Genomic DNA, 15,886 nt, shown 5'->3' with positions numbered 1-15,886 from the left:
CCGCCCTTGTCCAGGAATATCTTTGCCGTTGAGTTATCTGCGGCCTGTTTGACGTTTTGCCATGATTTATTAAGCCCCGCAGGGGCCCTTTGAAAAGACGTAAGCCGTGTAGAAAATATCTCAACCATTTGTTGGGATTCACTCCCTGCCGCGCTGGCCGAGGGTGTGGGCCGCGAGTCACATTCCATCTGTTATGCCGCACTGGTTGAAAACAAAAATTAACATGTCGGGCGGTATACGGGGAAAGAGGTAGATTCTTGGAGGCTGGAGTGTGAGGAAAGTGTGGGACAGTCGGAAAGAAGGGTTTGGAGGAAGGGTTTGGAGGAAGGGTTTGGAGGAAGGGTATGGAAATAGGAAAAGGAAACTTTGTGTGGGAATCGGAGTACAGATTGCGCCATTTTGCTCGCCCACACTGGACCGACGACATGATTCAAGAAGCAATGTCCACGCTGCATCGGAGATGAAACTTGTCTCATGGGGAATCAGAACTTCCCATTGAATATTGTGAGCGGTGAGCGCCTTTACATCAATGGAGGAGCTATATTCAACCAGAACATTTTCGACCCCAACAAGAGGCTCATTGCCTTACTGGACTTTGCAAAATCAGGGTTTTTCTTGGGAGTCAAAGGGCAAGCTCGTCCACGGAAGCACCATACCCATAGGCAAAACTTCAGCGTTTTCTGCACTGAAACCTCCAGTGATTCCGAGAGTTCCATTACTGTTGTCACTCCTGATGCCTCTGCAGTTTCAGAGGGGGAAGATGATTCGACACTTGTTTCTTTAGCACTTGGTCGCTGAATAGCAGGTCCGGTATATAAACACGGATTTTGTAGCCGGTTTTCGAAGTCTAGTTATCCGGCTGGTTGCAGAGAGTTTGGGCAAGCCGGGCACGCGCAGGTATGTAGGTCGATTGCCGGCTCCGTATATTCCTCCTCTTCTTGCCCATCGGTACCAACATCCCAGGTCGGGTAGCCTTTCCGGTAAACTTGTCGGATGGTCTTTCCGCTGCCTCCTTAGCCGCAATCAACTTGGTGAGTTCTCAAACGGCATCCACAAGCTCTCGCAGGGCGGTTTCGTCGTCGGTGCTATCGGGGGACAAGGTAGCGAAGCGTCCCCATGCTTCATCGACGGGAGCGGACGGGGTGTCGCGGATGGACGGCGTGGGGGAGGCTGGAAACGATATGGCGCTGGCTGGGAGTGAAGCCTTAGGTTAAACAGGTGGGAGTGAGTATGTATATCGGGATGTACGCGCACGCAGGCTAGCGTGGAACATAGTACCTCTCGCGGGATATCCATCCATCCAATCGGATGATAATCCAGCGTTCTTTGTGCCGTATGGACCGCAAACGACGATGCAGCTGGTGACACTTGGAATCTCTTCGGTGCCGAAAAGTCTAACACCTTTCATTGATCACCATCTGGTTGCCCAGCATTTGGAGGGCGAATTCAAGGGCCGGGAGAAACCTATAGTGTCGGTTTTTCTCCAACGATTCGCGTTGCTCCCAAGGAGTGCCCAAGTATGCATGGGACTGTTGCCAGTTGCCGGTCTGGAACTCGGAAAGTCTCCACGGCGGTGGATAGTGAGAGTGAGGGAAGCTATTGTCGGAGCCATTGTCTGAGCCGCCGTGTAAACTTGATGGCATCGTAGTTGTTTCCGCATCGAAAGCCGCAAAAAAGAAGAAGGGAGGCATGACTGCATGATTAAGAATCCCGATTGCGTGTTGCTGGTGTTGAAGCCAGGGGTAATGAGCGAGGAAGGCGCCTGATGCCAGCAAACTGATGATATTTTAACAATGCCTGGGTGGATAGCAATGTGGTTGACTAGTTGTGTGAACGAGAGTCGGGTGAACCACTGGCAACTTTGCAGAGGATGCCAACGAGAGCTCCACCTGACGGGATGCCCACTGGTGCTGCTTTCGGGTTTCAAAACACCAAAGAGAAGGATGATCGGGAAGGGACGACAAAGACCTCGTTGATGTCACAGAAATCAGCATGAAGGCTCGAGGGCCACACAATTTCCTCGTTCGAGATCGCTCTCTCCTGGCAGGCGAAACTGTTCTACGAAGTACCTTATGGATTTGCCATCTCCTGATGTTCTAAACATTGGTACCAATTGCACAACAGCCAAGAAGAGTAAGAATACTCACATCAACCAATCTACGCATTTGCGACTCCCGTTTCGCTCTGGAGGATTTTATCTCAGGATCTGCTACCTAAGATCTTCTAAACGGGGCTGCTGAAAGCCTCGCTGAGACGGGAAGCTTGGCGAGTTTGTTAGCGCATCATTTGACCATGTCGCAATCCGGTCACTGTCATCATCACATCCACCAACTGTGTCATCTTTACGCCGGGATCTCCTGCCCTCCAGTACTTTGCTCCAGAGTCAATTACGCTTTCTGTTTCAAAGAGAAAAAGAAATCATTGTTTCCCACGGTGGCCTGCAGGTTGGCAGTCACGGCAGTATGGAGAGATTGACAAATGTGACAAACCCAGCACCGCCCCGCACCTTCCCACTGGCTGTTTCCCCATAATGTTGACATCATCACTATCATCATGACTGTGCTGCATCCTTCCGTTTTCGGCAACCCCAACCAAAAGCTTAGAGAATGGAGCAAACACTCCCTGGGTTTTTCGCCAGAAAGGTGGCTGACATGAGAGGGGAAAAAGGTATTTATTGACCTCCAATCACCCACTGCCATCTTCATTTTTCCACGCACCATCCGCTCTCTGAATCAAACATCCACAATCATCTCTCAATCCAACAACTAGTCCCACAACCTCTTTCAAGAGTCCCTACTCAATACACCAAACTAAAAATGGCCAGCAACAACCCCGGAAACTTTGCCAACCGGTATGTCCTCCCCTCTAGCTCTGCCCACGACCCCCCAGCCACCACACACACATGGCCAAACCCTAACCAATCTTCTTTTCTCCAGTCCCAAGGAGGAGGTGCGCGAGATTGCTTCCAAGGGTGGCAAGGCTAGCCACGGCGGAGGCGGCACTCAAGCTGCCAACGACGACTCCTCCTCTGGCAACAGCGGTACGGGCAACCAGGGCTTTGCCAGCATGGACCCCGAGAAGCAGGTATGTGTCTTGCCATTCTTTGCTATGCGTATTGCCATCAGACATGGCTGACTGCTTTTGTGCCACACAGCGTGAGATCGCTTCCAAGGGAGGCAAAGCCTCCTCCGGTAGCTTTGAGCCCGGTAGCGAGCGTGCCCGCGAGGCTGGCAGGAAGGGAGGACTCGCCAGTCATGGTGGCAATTCCGAGGAGTAGGGCGACAATTCTGATGGTCGCACTTTCATGATATGAAATGACATTTCTGATGGCGCAATTTGGCAGAGGACAATTGGGACTGTGTTTGTACAATAGGAAGCAGATAGTAACGTCGGGCTCCGGATTTGACTTGTACTTTCTATGAATATTTGCTCCGACATGGCTCATCACACGTTCTTCCAAAACAATATTATCGTCCTGGCTGTCATTTGTTTCTACATCTTGACATTGGTCAGGCAACAACTCCGCTGGGCTCAGCAAAACCAGGAAATTTAGGAAGAGCCAAAAGAACCGCCAGGAGCCAATCCCTTCATACAAAGCTGTTAAAATCATTGGTACTCAACGTGTCAAAACTGCAATGACAAAATGTCCTCCGTGACACAATGTCCTCCATGACATCAAACATCTCAGCCACACGTGGCTGGTGTTCACGCCACCCCCTGAAACCACCACCAAATCTCACCAACAAGGGTAGAGAGGCTATTCAGACATCGTGAACAGTTCATGTAATTAAGGCAATCCCCGTAGTCTATGAAAAGACGAAAGGCAAATAATAGGGCAAGTAATAGTGATAATATATAGATTCTTCACCAATCGAGCAGGGCTACCCGTGAACTACTTCTAATGAGTACCTAGGTCGAGGTTGCCTTCTCCGTCACCACCGGCCCGCCGTCCATATCCTCGTTGACTTGAAGCATTGTTCAAAATGCTTAAGAACTAGATCCTCCACGTCTGCGCTGACCCAACAGGGCCCAGCGGTCCTTCGTTACAGACGACCGAGCCTGAGCGTTTGCTGGGGGCTGCTGAGCAAGAGGGTCGGCTCCAAACTTGACACGCACACTCGAAGGTTTCAAACGTCCGAGGAAGACCGATGCGGCCTCCGCCTGAGCGTGAAAGCAGCAGAACCTGAACTCAATCTCATGCTTGGAGTCCCGATGCGAGGTAAGCTTGACTTCCTCCTCCTGATAGATGAAGTAGCGACTGAACAGAGCTCTGAGCTTCTTCACATCGACAAAGTCGGCAGGGCCCGAGATAATGAGAACGCGCGACTTGGTGCCCCGGGGATCTGACGGCGGTGACTTGACCTGGTTCCAGGAGACAATCGCCCGGATCCTGGTCGACCCATTGTAGAAAGAAAGACCGCCGCGGTGAATGAAGTTGTATACCGCCTCAGCCCCAGCGCGATCGAACATGATGAGCTTAGCCGCGGCCCCTGTCTGGCCCTTGTCGGCATTGGCAGGGATGACGTGGACTGACCAAACCCTCCCGAAAGGTCCATGGGGGGCGAGGGCTTTCAAGAGCTGAGCGGGGGTGACATCCGCAGGCAGCCGGGTGATGAACAAGCTGGTGTTCTCATTGTCGGAAACCATGCCGCGCTGGTTCTTGGGATTGTTCATATCGCCGCGGTAGTTGCGGGAGAACCCGCGACTCTCCCGCTCGTCCCCCAACGCTTGCTCGTCCGCCTGGTTACGGCTGGCTAAGGCCTTCATGGGGTGGAAAACTGTGGCGATACGTTCGTCGTCACTGAGCGCTATCTCATCAAAGGTAACGCGCTCGCTAGCGCGGCCAGCCCGGCTATCGGGACGGGAGCGGTTGGAGTTCATTTTGCTGAGCTGCCTGCGGAAATCGTTAGTAACTGGGTAGCTGCTACTGTTGAACGATTGATAAAAGACATCTGACTTACTTGGGATTCCTTGATTATGTTGATGACGGGGGAGTGATGGGTTGGTGTCGATGATCTTACGAGGGGGGAAGACCAAGGTAGTTTGGAGCCCAGGTTGAGTTGTTCTGGGAAAGTGGAAGCAATCAAGAGTTTATTTGCGGTCAAAATCATATAGCTGTTGCGGGAGCAATCATGCCAACAGTGAATAGCGCGTTGGGAATTTGTCCCCACTAGGGAGCGAGACTAGCAGTGATATAACGCACAGTAGAAGTGAATTGAAGTGTTGGCTCGTGGCTGTCGAGGGTCTTCAAGAGCAAGTTCAACAAGTCAAGAGCAGGAAGAAGGTCTGCTGGTCCGAATTCATCACAACCATCACGCTTTGAAGCCCCGTGATGATCAGTCATCCGCAGCGAATACCTGGCGTGTTGAGTGTCAGCCGTTACTTCGAAGCTGTTGAGTGAGTGGACCGAATTGTACTGCTCTAATGACTGGTTACAGCCTTCCAATATTCCAACTAGCATATTCCCCAGTGATGATATTGTATTTTCGGCAATTGCAGCAAAGATGACCACCAGCGTTTAGATCCGCGTTGTATTCCTTGTCCTGCCTTTGCCTCGGGCACATCCCAAAACAGCGAGATTCGAAAGGCTTCCACCAGGGCTCTAAAAGAGCAAAATCGTCACACAGGGCAATTGAAAACTGTGTTTGACGAACGTCACGATGGTTCTTCATTATGCTACTATACGTAGTTGGGCGCCCCTATCTCTGACTGTTTCCTTCTGTCGTTCTTGGCTGGTGACGACATGTCGAAAACAATTCATCAGGCCCCAGCTCTTCTGTCTGTATCCGCCTAAAGTCTGCCCCCTTGATGTGGATCCATGTTCGGCTTTCCTGTCTCAAGCAGTTGTTTCTATTTCTCACCACCCTGCCATATTTCACCATACCCAAGGACTCTGGGCTTGCTTTCACCCCTGAGAAGAGATATGGTGAAATATCAACTGAAGACTTTCTCAGAACCATCACTTGGATGTACAGCCCTAGAATTCCTACCCCAAGTATGCACCCACCAATAATAATGGCAGTCTGCAGATCGCGCTGCCCGCTTCAGGCTGATCAAGTCGGTGGCTTTTGGCGAAACATGTTTCATTACAACAGAAGTTACGGCTTACACATAAATCCACGTATCAACCACTTCCTTGAACCTGAGCATGGTTTACCTTTAAAATTTGATGTTGACAAAATACCCTCACTTCAAGACGGATGTTGCACTAAGATACTTATGCATTCCCAGTGTTCCTTGCACATAATTTGATACTGACAATGACTGCGGCAAAGGGCTTGCCATATACCCCCACTGGCTGAACTCCGACCTAGACTCCCCACTCCAAAGATCACTTTTTGTCCGAAGTCCTTTCAGATGTAATTCCGAAACTCCGCAACGCCTCCCTTGGGACCGATGCAAGATAAGCATGCGGCGGGAATGCCTCTGGAAGTAAGTGCGTGTCGATTCTTAACTTTCTGATATATTTTGGGATGTATACGAACCACGCTGCGTCAATGGCCACAGCCAACCGCCAACTGCCATGGGCAGCCATGACACGTCGCCAATCGTAAGAGAGATGATGGCTGATGGTGTCTTTTACCTTCGCTTTCCAAGTTTGCTGGCGAGTTAAGCCACACATTCAACACTTGCGATCTCAACCCTCACAAAGGCGGCTTCAGAACTTTGTATCGACATCTCGGTATGGGATTTCGGAATCGGTGTCTCCCGCCGCACCAGTATGCGGATGGAGCTTTCCCAGCAACCAGATCTGCATTCGGGGACGTCACCAGGCTTGCAATGAAAGTGGGCTTGGCATCAAAGCATAAAACTGTCAACCCTCAGACGAACTGACGAGCCCATGACGTTCATCCAGTGAGAACAGACGTGTCCAAGCGCATTTAAAGTAGTGCTATCACTGAAGTTCGTTCTCTCTTTTTCTAACTGTTCCTCCTCTCACTGTTTCCCTCATCAAGCTTGTTCTGCTCTCGCCAGCAATCCACAATGGCCCCCGATATCCCCAAAGAGCAGAAGGCTCAGGTCATCACGGCCGATGGCGGTGCAGTCTCCCCTCAAGTCTTCTCCATTACCAGATGTTCACACGCTAACAAAAGGCGCCAGTGATGACGTTAAAAACCATCCCCGTCCCCACTCCGGGCCCCCAAGAAATCCTGATCCATATTCTGTACTCGGGCGTCTGCCACACCGACCTCCACGCCCTCAACAACGACTGGCCCCTGCCCCGCAAGACCCCCCTGGTGGGCGGTCACGAAGGCGCCGGCGTCGTGGTGGCCAAAGGAAGCCTGGTTGCTTCGGGCCAGGGCGTCGATGTCGGAGACTACGTGGGGATCCCCTGGCTCAACTCCACCTGCCACCACTGCACCTTTTGCATGCAAGCTCAGGAGATGCTTTGCAGCGAGGCGCAGCTCTCGGGGTACACGGTCGATGGCAGCTTCCAGCAGTACGCTGTCGCCAACGCCTCGCATGTGGCCAAGATCCCCAAGGATAAAGGGGTTGAGTTGGACGCTGCTGCGCCCATCCTGTGTGCGGGTCTGACGGTCTACACTGGGCTCAAGCAGAGCGAGGCCCGGCCGGGGCAGTATGTGGCCATTGTGGGCGCGGGTGGTGGTTTGGGAAGTTTGGCGACACAGTACGCCAAGGCTATGGGCCTACACGTCATTGCTATTGACGGGGGTCCGGAAAAGGGGGAGAGCTGCAAGAAGTTGGGGGCCGAGGTGTATGTGGATTATTTGAAGAGCAAGGACCTGGTGGCGGATGTCAAGGCGGCCACGGCGGATGGGCTGGGACCGCATGGGGTTTTGCTACTGGCCCCGATGGAGAAGCCGTTTCAACAGGCGACCGGGTATGTGAGATCTCATGGGACGGTGGTTTGTATTGGCATGCCAGCGGGTGCCAAGGTGAGCATGCCGGTGTTCGACACCGTGGTGAGGATGGTGCAGGTGAAGGGGTCTTATGTTGGGAACAGACAGGATATGGTGGAGGCGATAGACTTCTTCCTCCGTGGGCTGGTGAGGGCACCGGTCAAAGTGGTGGGTATGAGCGAGCTCGGTGGTGTGTTTGATGCCATGAGGGAGAACAAAGTGGTGGGAAGGTATGTACTGGATACCAGTCGGTAAGCCGGAGGTAACGAGGTCTCTCATAAACGCGTGGAGTGTCACAAGTTTCAATAAAACGCAGTTCGGTGGAGACTCAATGCTGGCCTCTGAATTCTGTGTGTGTCGCCTCTGGGGAAAAGGGAGACTTCTGTAAGGCTATAATACAGTAATGTGTGGAGATGGGAGGACAAGGTTAACTATAAAGTATCTCAGTTATAGCTCAGACGTTGCCCTTTATGACCATACAACAACAACCCCGTGTTCCTGCTTATATCTTCAACTGTCCCTTGGGCGTGCACGCCAACCACCCTGTTGATAAATGACAACATCTTTGGGGATCCAGCATTGCCACCCTGCTGAACATTTGTGAGGCCAGCACCGACCCCAGCAAAACTTTTCAAACATGCCTATAGGGGCATGTATGGAGGTGAAGCGTGGACCGTGCTGGTCCATTCTAGCATCCCTCCTACACAAAATCCCAACTTGTTCCCCGCCCTCAATCGGCCCCCATTTCCAAGCAGAAATCTCACGACCCCCACAATCTTCCCCACAGCGACCTCGACCTCGACCTCGACCGCGTCGTGTCCGGGGCCGGTAGTTTGTACGAGGCGCCGTTGTCGTCTTCGTCTTCGGATGAGGATGAGGATGAGCTGGAGGAGCTGTTTCGGTCATGGTTTTGGGCTGAAGGTTGAGGCTCTGGGGCTGGGGAGGGGGATGGAGAGGGCGAGATGGTGATGACTTTGAGGTTTGGGTCTTGCAGTTGTAGGGAACGCTGGCGGTTGAGGGTTGGGCTGGCGGGTGGGATGGTGGTGCTTGTCCTTCGAGCGGTGGCCGGAAGATGTCGTGTGGGGGTGCTGCTGATTGGGGGGCTGACGAGGCTGTTGTTCTCGATGGTAATTTTGAGAGGCGGTGGGCTGGGAAGGAGGGGCGTCTTGACTTGGGGATTTGAAGAGGTGGGAGACTCGTGGGTGTTCGGACTTGTGGGTGCGAGATGATTTGCTTTGGACTCTCCAGTGCCGCCCGTACGCTCTTGGTCCTGTATTGGGTTTGACAGCAGCGTGGGAGGAACAGGAACCCCTAGTGTGTCGATTTCCCAAGGTAAGTGCTGTGCTGTGCGCTTCTCAGGTGACTTTGAGCCAACGACAGGAGCAGCACTTCCGCACCTAGGTTTCAGTATTGATGATGGTATCACAGGCCGAGGGTTGCGCCTGAGCGGTACAGGCAACGGCGGTACAGACCTTCCCTCAAGACCAGGTGGGTTAATCTTGTTCAGAACCTTGGTCGTGGAATTCAAGTCGGTTGGCACGGGACCTGGGTGCAAGATTGTTTCGACATATTCTATTTCTCTCGCGTTTAGTGGACTGGTTTGTGGCTTTTTAGGGGTTTTATATATGAATCTTCTCCGTGAAAGAGTTGGAATGTGTCCAGAGGCAGTGTGAGATGGTTGGTGTGAGGTAGTGAGTATGTCGGGTGAGTTTGACCTCAGTTTTGAGGTCGTGGCGGCAATACTAGATGGTTGAAGAGTCGTGAGTATGTCGGGGGAGTCTGACCTCGATGTTTTCGAGGTTCTCTTCGGTTTCATACTGGCGGCAGTTCTGAGAATCGACTTAAGCTTAGGCCCCGTTGGGGCACTCACGGTTTTTGTAGTAAGCGTAGCTTGTGTCTTTTGCCTTTTGGGTATTTGGTCTTCGCCATCGGAGGAAGACATTATGGACACATTCGAAGAGGACACTGATTCCGAGTGTCCCGATTGAGCTTTTGTCCTCTATAGTAAAATTGTTAATATGACTGTTGATCGTTGGGCTTCATTTTGTTCACCTACATCCCTTGCTTCCTTTGCCGCTCTCCTTGTTTTCAAATTGGGCGTTTTGGAGGGATCTGATGACGTGCTCTTTCTTTTCTGATTCTTCTGGCGAGAACCAGCTTTTCTGCCTCGACGTCTTGGTACGGATGGCGTTGAGCTCTCTGCTTCCACTGCGCTTTCTTCTTGTCGGTTTTCGGAAGAGCCTCTCCGTGTTTTGGAGGGACCCTTTGTAATCCGTTTTAATGTTCTTTCCGGCGTTCCTCTCGTTCTAGAAGACACCCTCTGAGCCTTTGTGGCTCGTGCGGAATTGCCTCCCCTTGAGCGACTTCGAGAGGTGCTCCGTCTCGCCGCGCTGTTTTCTCTTCCTCTTCCGTCATCACCGCCATCTTGTACCCTGAACGTTGTCAGTCGAATGTGTAAAAGTCCCTGTGGCTCCACCGCCGAGTCAAAGCGCGACCCTATCGCATCACCCTCTGTGATCAGGATATCACCATGCGTCAAATCAGCAGTCAAATATGTCGGAATCTCATTGCGAGGCCGTGATTGACCATCAGAACTGTCCAGTATCTCCTGTCTCTGCTTTTTGTATTCACCGCGCGACATTTTTCTTCCCTTGAGTTGTTGTAGAGCGGCGAAGTGCTTCGTTTCTGGTAACGGGGAGCCATCTAGCACCCGTCCTGCCTGAGTGTGGTTCCAGTAATCAGGGCTGTATCGCCATCTCATTCTCACCGGGCTTCCCAAGCACAGGGTTGCCGTCACGTCTCCGGCTCTGTTATATCCAGCAGGCTTGAAATATTCCTTTTGTTCACCGCCCACGTACGCGGTGACTGTCAACAACCAGGGCTCCTGGGTCTTTTCAGTACGCTTCACCGTCGTATCCTGTATATCTTCCTCCAACAGCTCTGTGAGTATTTCAAGCACCGTTTGAACAGACGCGGGTGCATTTTCCAAAGGGACCACTGGATAAAATGCACTCGGGTCCCCTTTCTCTCCAAAGCTGATCTCGTATCTGTTGATCCTGGTGCCTGTGAATCTATTCGACGCTGTATGGCGCTGGAGATCAAGGTGGCTTCCGTGATTGGCCTCCCAGATGATACTGTTGAATAGATCGTCGAATATCGTGCCTGGGGTAGCTGTACGGGGGGGTCGGGACTTGAGGAGCTTGATCACGCTTCCACCGGGCATTTCATGCTTAAACTCAATGAAAGTAATCCCGTGGCTGATGTATTCCCGCTCAAGGTTTCGGGGATCGTGGAGGCTGTGAAATGGATGTCTGGCTTGAGTGAAACCTCTTGATCGTTCTTTCAAGAGGTTTTGGAGTTCTGGTATATCGACAGTCAGAGAGACGGCGTGACCGCACCCGTATGGTCCTTCACAGATCCACGACGCCCAGTGGAATCGCGAAACACATTTCCTGCATTTAGGGCAGACTGACCCCTTTCGCATGTCAGTTAGCTGTGTTGGGCGTCTGAGTCGGTTGGATCCGAAGTCAAGGCCTGCCTCGCCGGTTGATGCTACCCTCTCAAGCAGCCAATGCGTGGAGAATAAAACATCCTCGGACAAAACCTCCCCGTTTTCTGCCGTTGAGAATTTCTCACATCGTGGGTTGGCGCACACCCAGACTTTGTATCTTTTCGGTGATGGTTCTCCACATTCTTCGCAAACTCTGCTGCGTGTGGGTTTTCGGTCGCTGATAATTTGCACCTGACGTTGCTTTTGATCTCGATAGCGAGCCGAGGCAATATTGTTGGCCTTCCACCACGGTGGTTGAAGGAACTGCCGTCTCTGGTACCGGGCCATCGTCACTGTGGCATCTCCACCTTCTTGATACTCATGCCAGAGATCGGTTAGAACATATTCTCCGAGCACCGCGTATCTGCATGGCTTGGCGGGTGCTATTCGGAGGTGTAGGTTGTCGGAATTGGATCCTTGAAAATAGAGAATTTGCAGCTTAGCTTTACGGTGCATCAACAAAGTTGGGTCGTTAGGGTTAGATTGGCATTTACCAAGAATCAGCCCAACAGGACTCTGCTCATCTTTGGCTCTTTGTGCCGCCTCCAGCCTGGATGTGGATTGTCGCATGTAGCCAGAATTGGTAATGTCACCGCCGGCATCGAGTTTTATGATGACTATATCGTCGTCAAAGTGGCTGTGTTCCCCCTCGCGGCCATCAAGCAATACCCCACGTATTATTTTGTTATGTTGATAGATCCCCTGTTGCGCTTGCCTAAAGAAAGGAAGACTTTCAATCAGATCCGTCCTGTTTGCTGCCCATGCTGGCGCTAGACCTCTAGGGTCAACCGTAGCTTGGCCATCATCATCATCGGGACTATTATTAGCATTGCGAGTGTCCTCTTTTGGTGGCATGATGAGCAACAATACATCTATCTTGCGGGGTTCGAGAAAAGACGGTGAAGGCCAAACAACCACCAAAGCAGGTTGAATATGAACATTTTGGCAGCAAACAACGATTCGGGTTGAAGGAGCTTGACCGGAAGCTCAGAACAAAGAAACGACATTTCTTGCCGCATTCACCACAAGACTCTTCCCCTTTCCGGGACCCACGGGCTAGTACCTGATTCCGCTAGATTCTCCTCGCACACAGGAAGCAATTAAATAGTGTTTTGTTTGTGTCAAAGCCCCTCGGGTGCGCTATGGCCTTGCGTGCTGGAGTTGATCTGGGCACTGGGTAGAATATGATGAGGCATCGACAATATCGCAAAATTGATGCGCAATAGGGTCTCCGCCCCGGATTATGCAAGTGGACGCAGATGACTGGCTGCAGGTTGTATGGAGATCGCGGCGATGATGATTGGGCGCGCCGTATCTGGGGGATGGACTGGGGTTGGATCGAGACTCGGGGATAATCTTGACCCTGGCCATCCTTCAATGTCACCCAGCTGCTAGATTACGGGGGAGGAGGACAGAGGTGGGTGCTGTCACTCGCACCACTTGGACCAACCACAAAGCTGGCTGCTGTGTTCGATTGGGAGGGGCGTTATCCTTTTTATCAAGTACAACACAGGGCACATTGAATGGATCCCCTCCACCTCCTCGTAAAATCCACGAGAGTAGTTGTCCTGTATGTCCCGTAATATAATGACGATATAGTGTGACCAAATGCCGGCAGGCAGCAGCAAAAGTTGAGACAGGAGGGGGTTGTCGACGGAGTCTTTTCCGATTCGAAGCAGCAACGCTGGGCTGGAAGCTAGAGAGCTGGTAGCTGCAGCCTGGAGAGAATTTGGTGGCAGCATGTCAGTTTGCCCGTTCATGTTTGCTTTTCCACCCCCACCTGTCCCGGTCGCCCGCTACGCTACGACCCACCGACTGCATCCATCCGCGAGGCAGTATGTACTCCGTACCCCATTTCAGACCAGATCACCCACCTGGGCCAACCCATCAAATTTGCAATGATGTGGACGGACAAGAAAAAAGAAAAGAAAAACCGAGTAGGCACCGCCGATTGACATGCCGACCGCTCAGTCCGATTGGACTGCACCTCCGGCTTTGCTGTGGCATGTTTCTGAACTATTAACACCAGCCGCATAACCCTCTGGCACTCAGCGGTTTTGTGTCTCGCGGCGTACCCCTCATCTGCCGAACCTGTCCCTCCACGATGCAGTGCAGATGCGAGGGGGTGTAGGGACGACACCCATCAGCATAAAAAAAGACACTACCCCCTAGCTGGCTGCTCTCTTGCTACCCATCATCACCGCTTCGGATCCATCTTCTTGGAAACCCCAATACTCATCTGCAACAGCCCTCAAGCTTACGATCCCTCCATCAATCAATCATGGGTTCAATCCCAACCGTGCCCGACATCACATCAGTGCACATCGTTTTTCAACGACATGCCGAATCGGTTGCCGAGGTACCGACAAATCTCGACTACCCGCCACTAGAGAGTCTGGAGGACCTGGAACACATCGTCGAGAAGAGGAGAGAGACCGTGAGGACGAGTTTCTTCTTGCCGGATGGTTTGACGAACGCGGGGGCGCAGACCTGCCTGGATTACAACAAGGATGTGCCCGGGAAGCTAGACAATGTCTACTTGTTGGTCTCGTCGCCATGCACAAGGACGATAGAGACCATTCAAGGTCTCTGCCCATCCTTCCAGCTCGTGGGCCCCTTCCATGCCCCTCAGGGCGAGCCTCCTATGAACCCCAGGGTGCCAGAGCTTGAGAAGAGCATCTACGTCCATCCCGGCCTTATGGAAGCGTCGACAAGACCATCGGACATACCCGGAATACCGACTGTTCGCGAGAATGCCCCTTCGCGACAGTCGGTAACATTTTTGAGACTCAAGGGCGGCACGGATGAAGATGCTCTTACCATTCTCAATGAGCAGGAGGTGGATATTACCCGGATGGTTTGGCCAGAGGGTGTCGAGAACAGATGGCAGACGGATGAAGATCGGACCTGTGCTGTTACCGACATCCCGGATCTTGCCAGCATTGACCAGGCAGTGAAGGAGGCTCGGATCTGGCTCCGGGAGTGGGCCGCCAAAGTCCTGTCGGTTCATCAAGCACAAGGGAGGCATGACACCCCACGGATTGTAGTCTGCACTCACGGCGGCATACTCAACTTTGTCACCCAGGAGTGGCGAACCCAACTGGAGCAAAGGCCTTCAGATGGGAAGTGGGAGCTTCGATCTCCCACAGTGCTCGACCACCTCGACGCAACGGTATGGACCTTCGAGTCGGCAACGGATGAGGAGGCGATGTTGAAGGAGTTGCCCCAGTCCGAGGCAAGATACTATGCCCGCACACTCGGTCAATACTACCACCATCTGGGCGACGACCCCAGCCAACTTTACTTGGATGTAGATGGATCAGTTGTCGACCAAAGGGCTCTCCAATTCGAAGAGATCCAGGAAATATCGGCAGAGGTGCGCGATTTTGGAGAGAGGTGGTGGACGACGTTGAGGATTCTCGCCAACTGGACGGGACTTGAAAACAGTCAAGCTGAGGAAGACTCACTGGAGTGGGTTTAATCATAATACGGGGGGGTCATCATGTCGTGATATTTTGGTGGTGAAAGATTACAGAATGAGCGTCCTTTTTTTTCCTGGGCTGGCAACTTTGATTTAAAGGTACTTGGTCATATCCCCTTCGCATCCCAAATCTACCTACCTACTTAATGTTTCTATGTCGTGGTCAAGATCTACTGGGCCAGATTGTACTATCGTCAGCACCCCTATTTGACCCCTTTCCCGAGCTCCACAGCTATTAAGTTGACCAGGTGACAAACGGGCAGATCAGGCAGGGCATTGATGATGTATCCACCACAATGTGGATTTTCTGGCTTATGAAAGATGAGCAAAAAATAAAAGTATTGAACGTTTGGACGGGCTGGGAATCGAACCCAGGACCTTTCGCATACACTGAAGCATGCTAAGCGAACGCTCTACCAACTGAGCCACACGCCCTCTATGATTGGATGGTTTGTCTGAGCGGTAGATCACAACGTGATGGTGGTGTGATGTGTTGCATGGAAGAAACCCTAACGCCACCAGTCCGGAAGATGGCCCAGTTCCACCGATAAGTTGCTTTTTGCAAATGATTTTTTGTGAGACTTGCATCGCAGCAAGCGGTGGTTGCTATCCGAAACATATCTGCCGATCTTGGCTTCTCGCAAGACCATGGCTTTTCCACTCTACTGGCCAGCCTGCATGAAACACGGTTCGCAGATGGCCAGTGGCAGCGGTCCACCGAAAGACGGAGCTGATCCCGTGGAGAGAAAAAGGAGTGTTGAATTTGAATATCTTGACTTGAGCCGCTACCGAGCGTGCTGGCTTACTTTCTGGCTTAGCCACTCCAAAGTCGGTATCTCCAGGCAAGAGATGAGGCTTCGTAAGTTACAAAGCGTCTGCGAATACCCCATGATCAATATCGAATAATTATCGTCCGCCAAGAGGACCACAACTTCTTGCCTTGAGAAGATTTCAATTGTTGAGCAGCGAGCTTTTCCTATGTTTTCTGCGGTG

At 52.1% G+C, this 15,886-nt stretch overlaps 5 protein-coding genes and 1 non-coding gene across 6 annotated transcripts; 3 read left to right on the top strand and 3 right to left on the bottom strand.

Moving 5' to 3' along the window:
- The first annotated feature begins 2,048 nt into the window (after positions 1-2,048).
- On the top strand, positions 2,049-3,416 carry QC763_122370 (uncharacterized protein). The gene is made up of 3 exons (XM_062908802.1): positions 2,049-2,851; positions 2,937-3,084; positions 3,155-3,416. Exons 1-3 carry the CDS (start codon positions 2,817-2,819, stop codon positions 3,275-3,277), a joined length of 306 nt encoding a protein of 101 aa, XP_062771953.1. The 5' UTR covers positions 2,049-2,816; the 3' UTR covers positions 3,278-3,416.
- A 571-nt stretch (positions 3,417-3,987) lies between these two features.
- On the bottom strand, positions 3,988-5,221 carry QC763_122360 (uncharacterized protein; the record flags this gene model as incomplete). Its single annotated transcript, XM_062908801.1, has 2 exons — positions 4,962-5,221; positions 3,988-4,890 (listed from the first exon to the last, which is right to left on the bottom strand). The coding sequence occupies exons 1-2, from the start codon at positions 5,109-5,111 to the stop codon at positions 3,988-3,990; spliced, it is 1,053 nt and encodes a 350-aa protein (XP_062771952.1). The 5' UTR covers positions 5,112-5,221.
- A 1,532-nt stretch (positions 5,222-6,753) lies between these two features.
- ADH1_1 (alcohol dehydrogenase) lies at positions 6,754-8,374 on the top strand. Its single transcript, XM_062908800.1, has 2 exons — positions 6,754-7,039; positions 7,102-8,374. The coding sequence occupies exons 1-2, from the start codon at positions 6,985-6,987 to the stop codon at positions 8,115-8,117; spliced, it is 1,071 nt and encodes a 356-aa protein (XP_062771951.1). The 5' UTR covers positions 6,754-6,984; the 3' UTR covers positions 8,118-8,374.
- Positions 8,201-12,856, bottom strand: QC763_122340 (uncharacterized protein). Its single transcript, XM_062908799.1, has 2 exons — positions 9,919-12,856; positions 8,201-9,861 (listed from the first exon to the last, which is right to left on the bottom strand). Exons 1-2 carry the CDS (start codon positions 12,265-12,267, stop codon positions 8,623-8,625), a joined length of 3,588 nt encoding a protein of 1,195 aa, XP_062771950.1. The 5' UTR covers positions 12,268-12,856; the 3' UTR covers positions 8,201-8,622.
- An 837-nt stretch (positions 12,857-13,693) lies between these two features.
- Positions 13,694-14,893, top strand: QC763_122330 (uncharacterized protein; the record flags this gene model as incomplete). Its single annotated transcript, XM_062908798.1, has 1 exon — positions 13,694-14,893. One exon carries the CDS (start codon positions 13,694-13,696, stop codon positions 14,891-14,893), a length of 1,200 nt encoding a protein of 399 aa, XP_062771949.1.
- A 350-nt stretch (positions 14,894-15,243) lies between these two features.
- Positions 15,244-15,328, bottom strand: QC763_0026240. Its single transcript has one exon. It is a non-coding gene; the product is annotated as a tRNA-Ala (tRNA).
- Positions 15,329-15,886: the final 558 nt, after the last annotated feature.

The sequence above is a fragment of the Podospora pseudopauciseta genome, chromosome 1 (genome assembly GCF_035222475.1).
Source record: "Podospora pseudopauciseta strain CBS 411.78 chromosome 1, whole genome shotgun sequence".
NCBI lineage: Eukaryota > Fungi > Ascomycota > Sordariomycetes > Sordariales > Podosporaceae > Podospora > Podospora pseudopauciseta.
This window is presented reverse-complemented; position numbering and strand designations above follow the sequence as displayed.

Excerpts from the sequence above, each read along its gene's own strand:
- ADH1_1 (XM_062908800.1), top strand. The coding sequence starts at position 6,985 with ATGGCCCCCGATATCCCCAAAGAGCAGAAGGCTCAGGTCATCACGGCC. Across the intron at positions 7,040-7,101 it reads GGTCATCACGGCCGATGGCG|TGATGACGTTAAAAACCATC; the intron begins GTGCAGTCTCCC and ends AAAAGGCGCCAG.
- QC763_122370 (XM_062908802.1), top strand. The coding sequence starts at position 2,817 with ATGGCCAGCAACAACCCCGGAAACTTTGCCAACCG. Across the intron at positions 2,852-2,936 it reads CCCGGAAACTTTGCCAACCG|TCCCAAGGAGGAGGTGCGCG; the intron begins GTATGTCCTCCC and ends TCTTTTCTCCAG. Across the intron at positions 3,085-3,154 it reads GCATGGACCCCGAGAAGCAG|CGTGAGATCGCTTCCAAGGG; the intron begins GTATGTGTCTTG and ends TGTGCCACACAG.
- QC763_122340 (XM_062908799.1), bottom strand. The coding sequence starts at position 12,267 with ATGCCACCAAAAGAGGACACTCGCAATGCTAATAATAGTCCCGATGAT. Across the intron at positions 9,862-9,918 it reads CGGCAAAGGAAGCAAGGGAT|AGGACAAAAGCTCAATCGGG; the intron begins GTAGGTGAACAA and ends ATTTTACTATAG.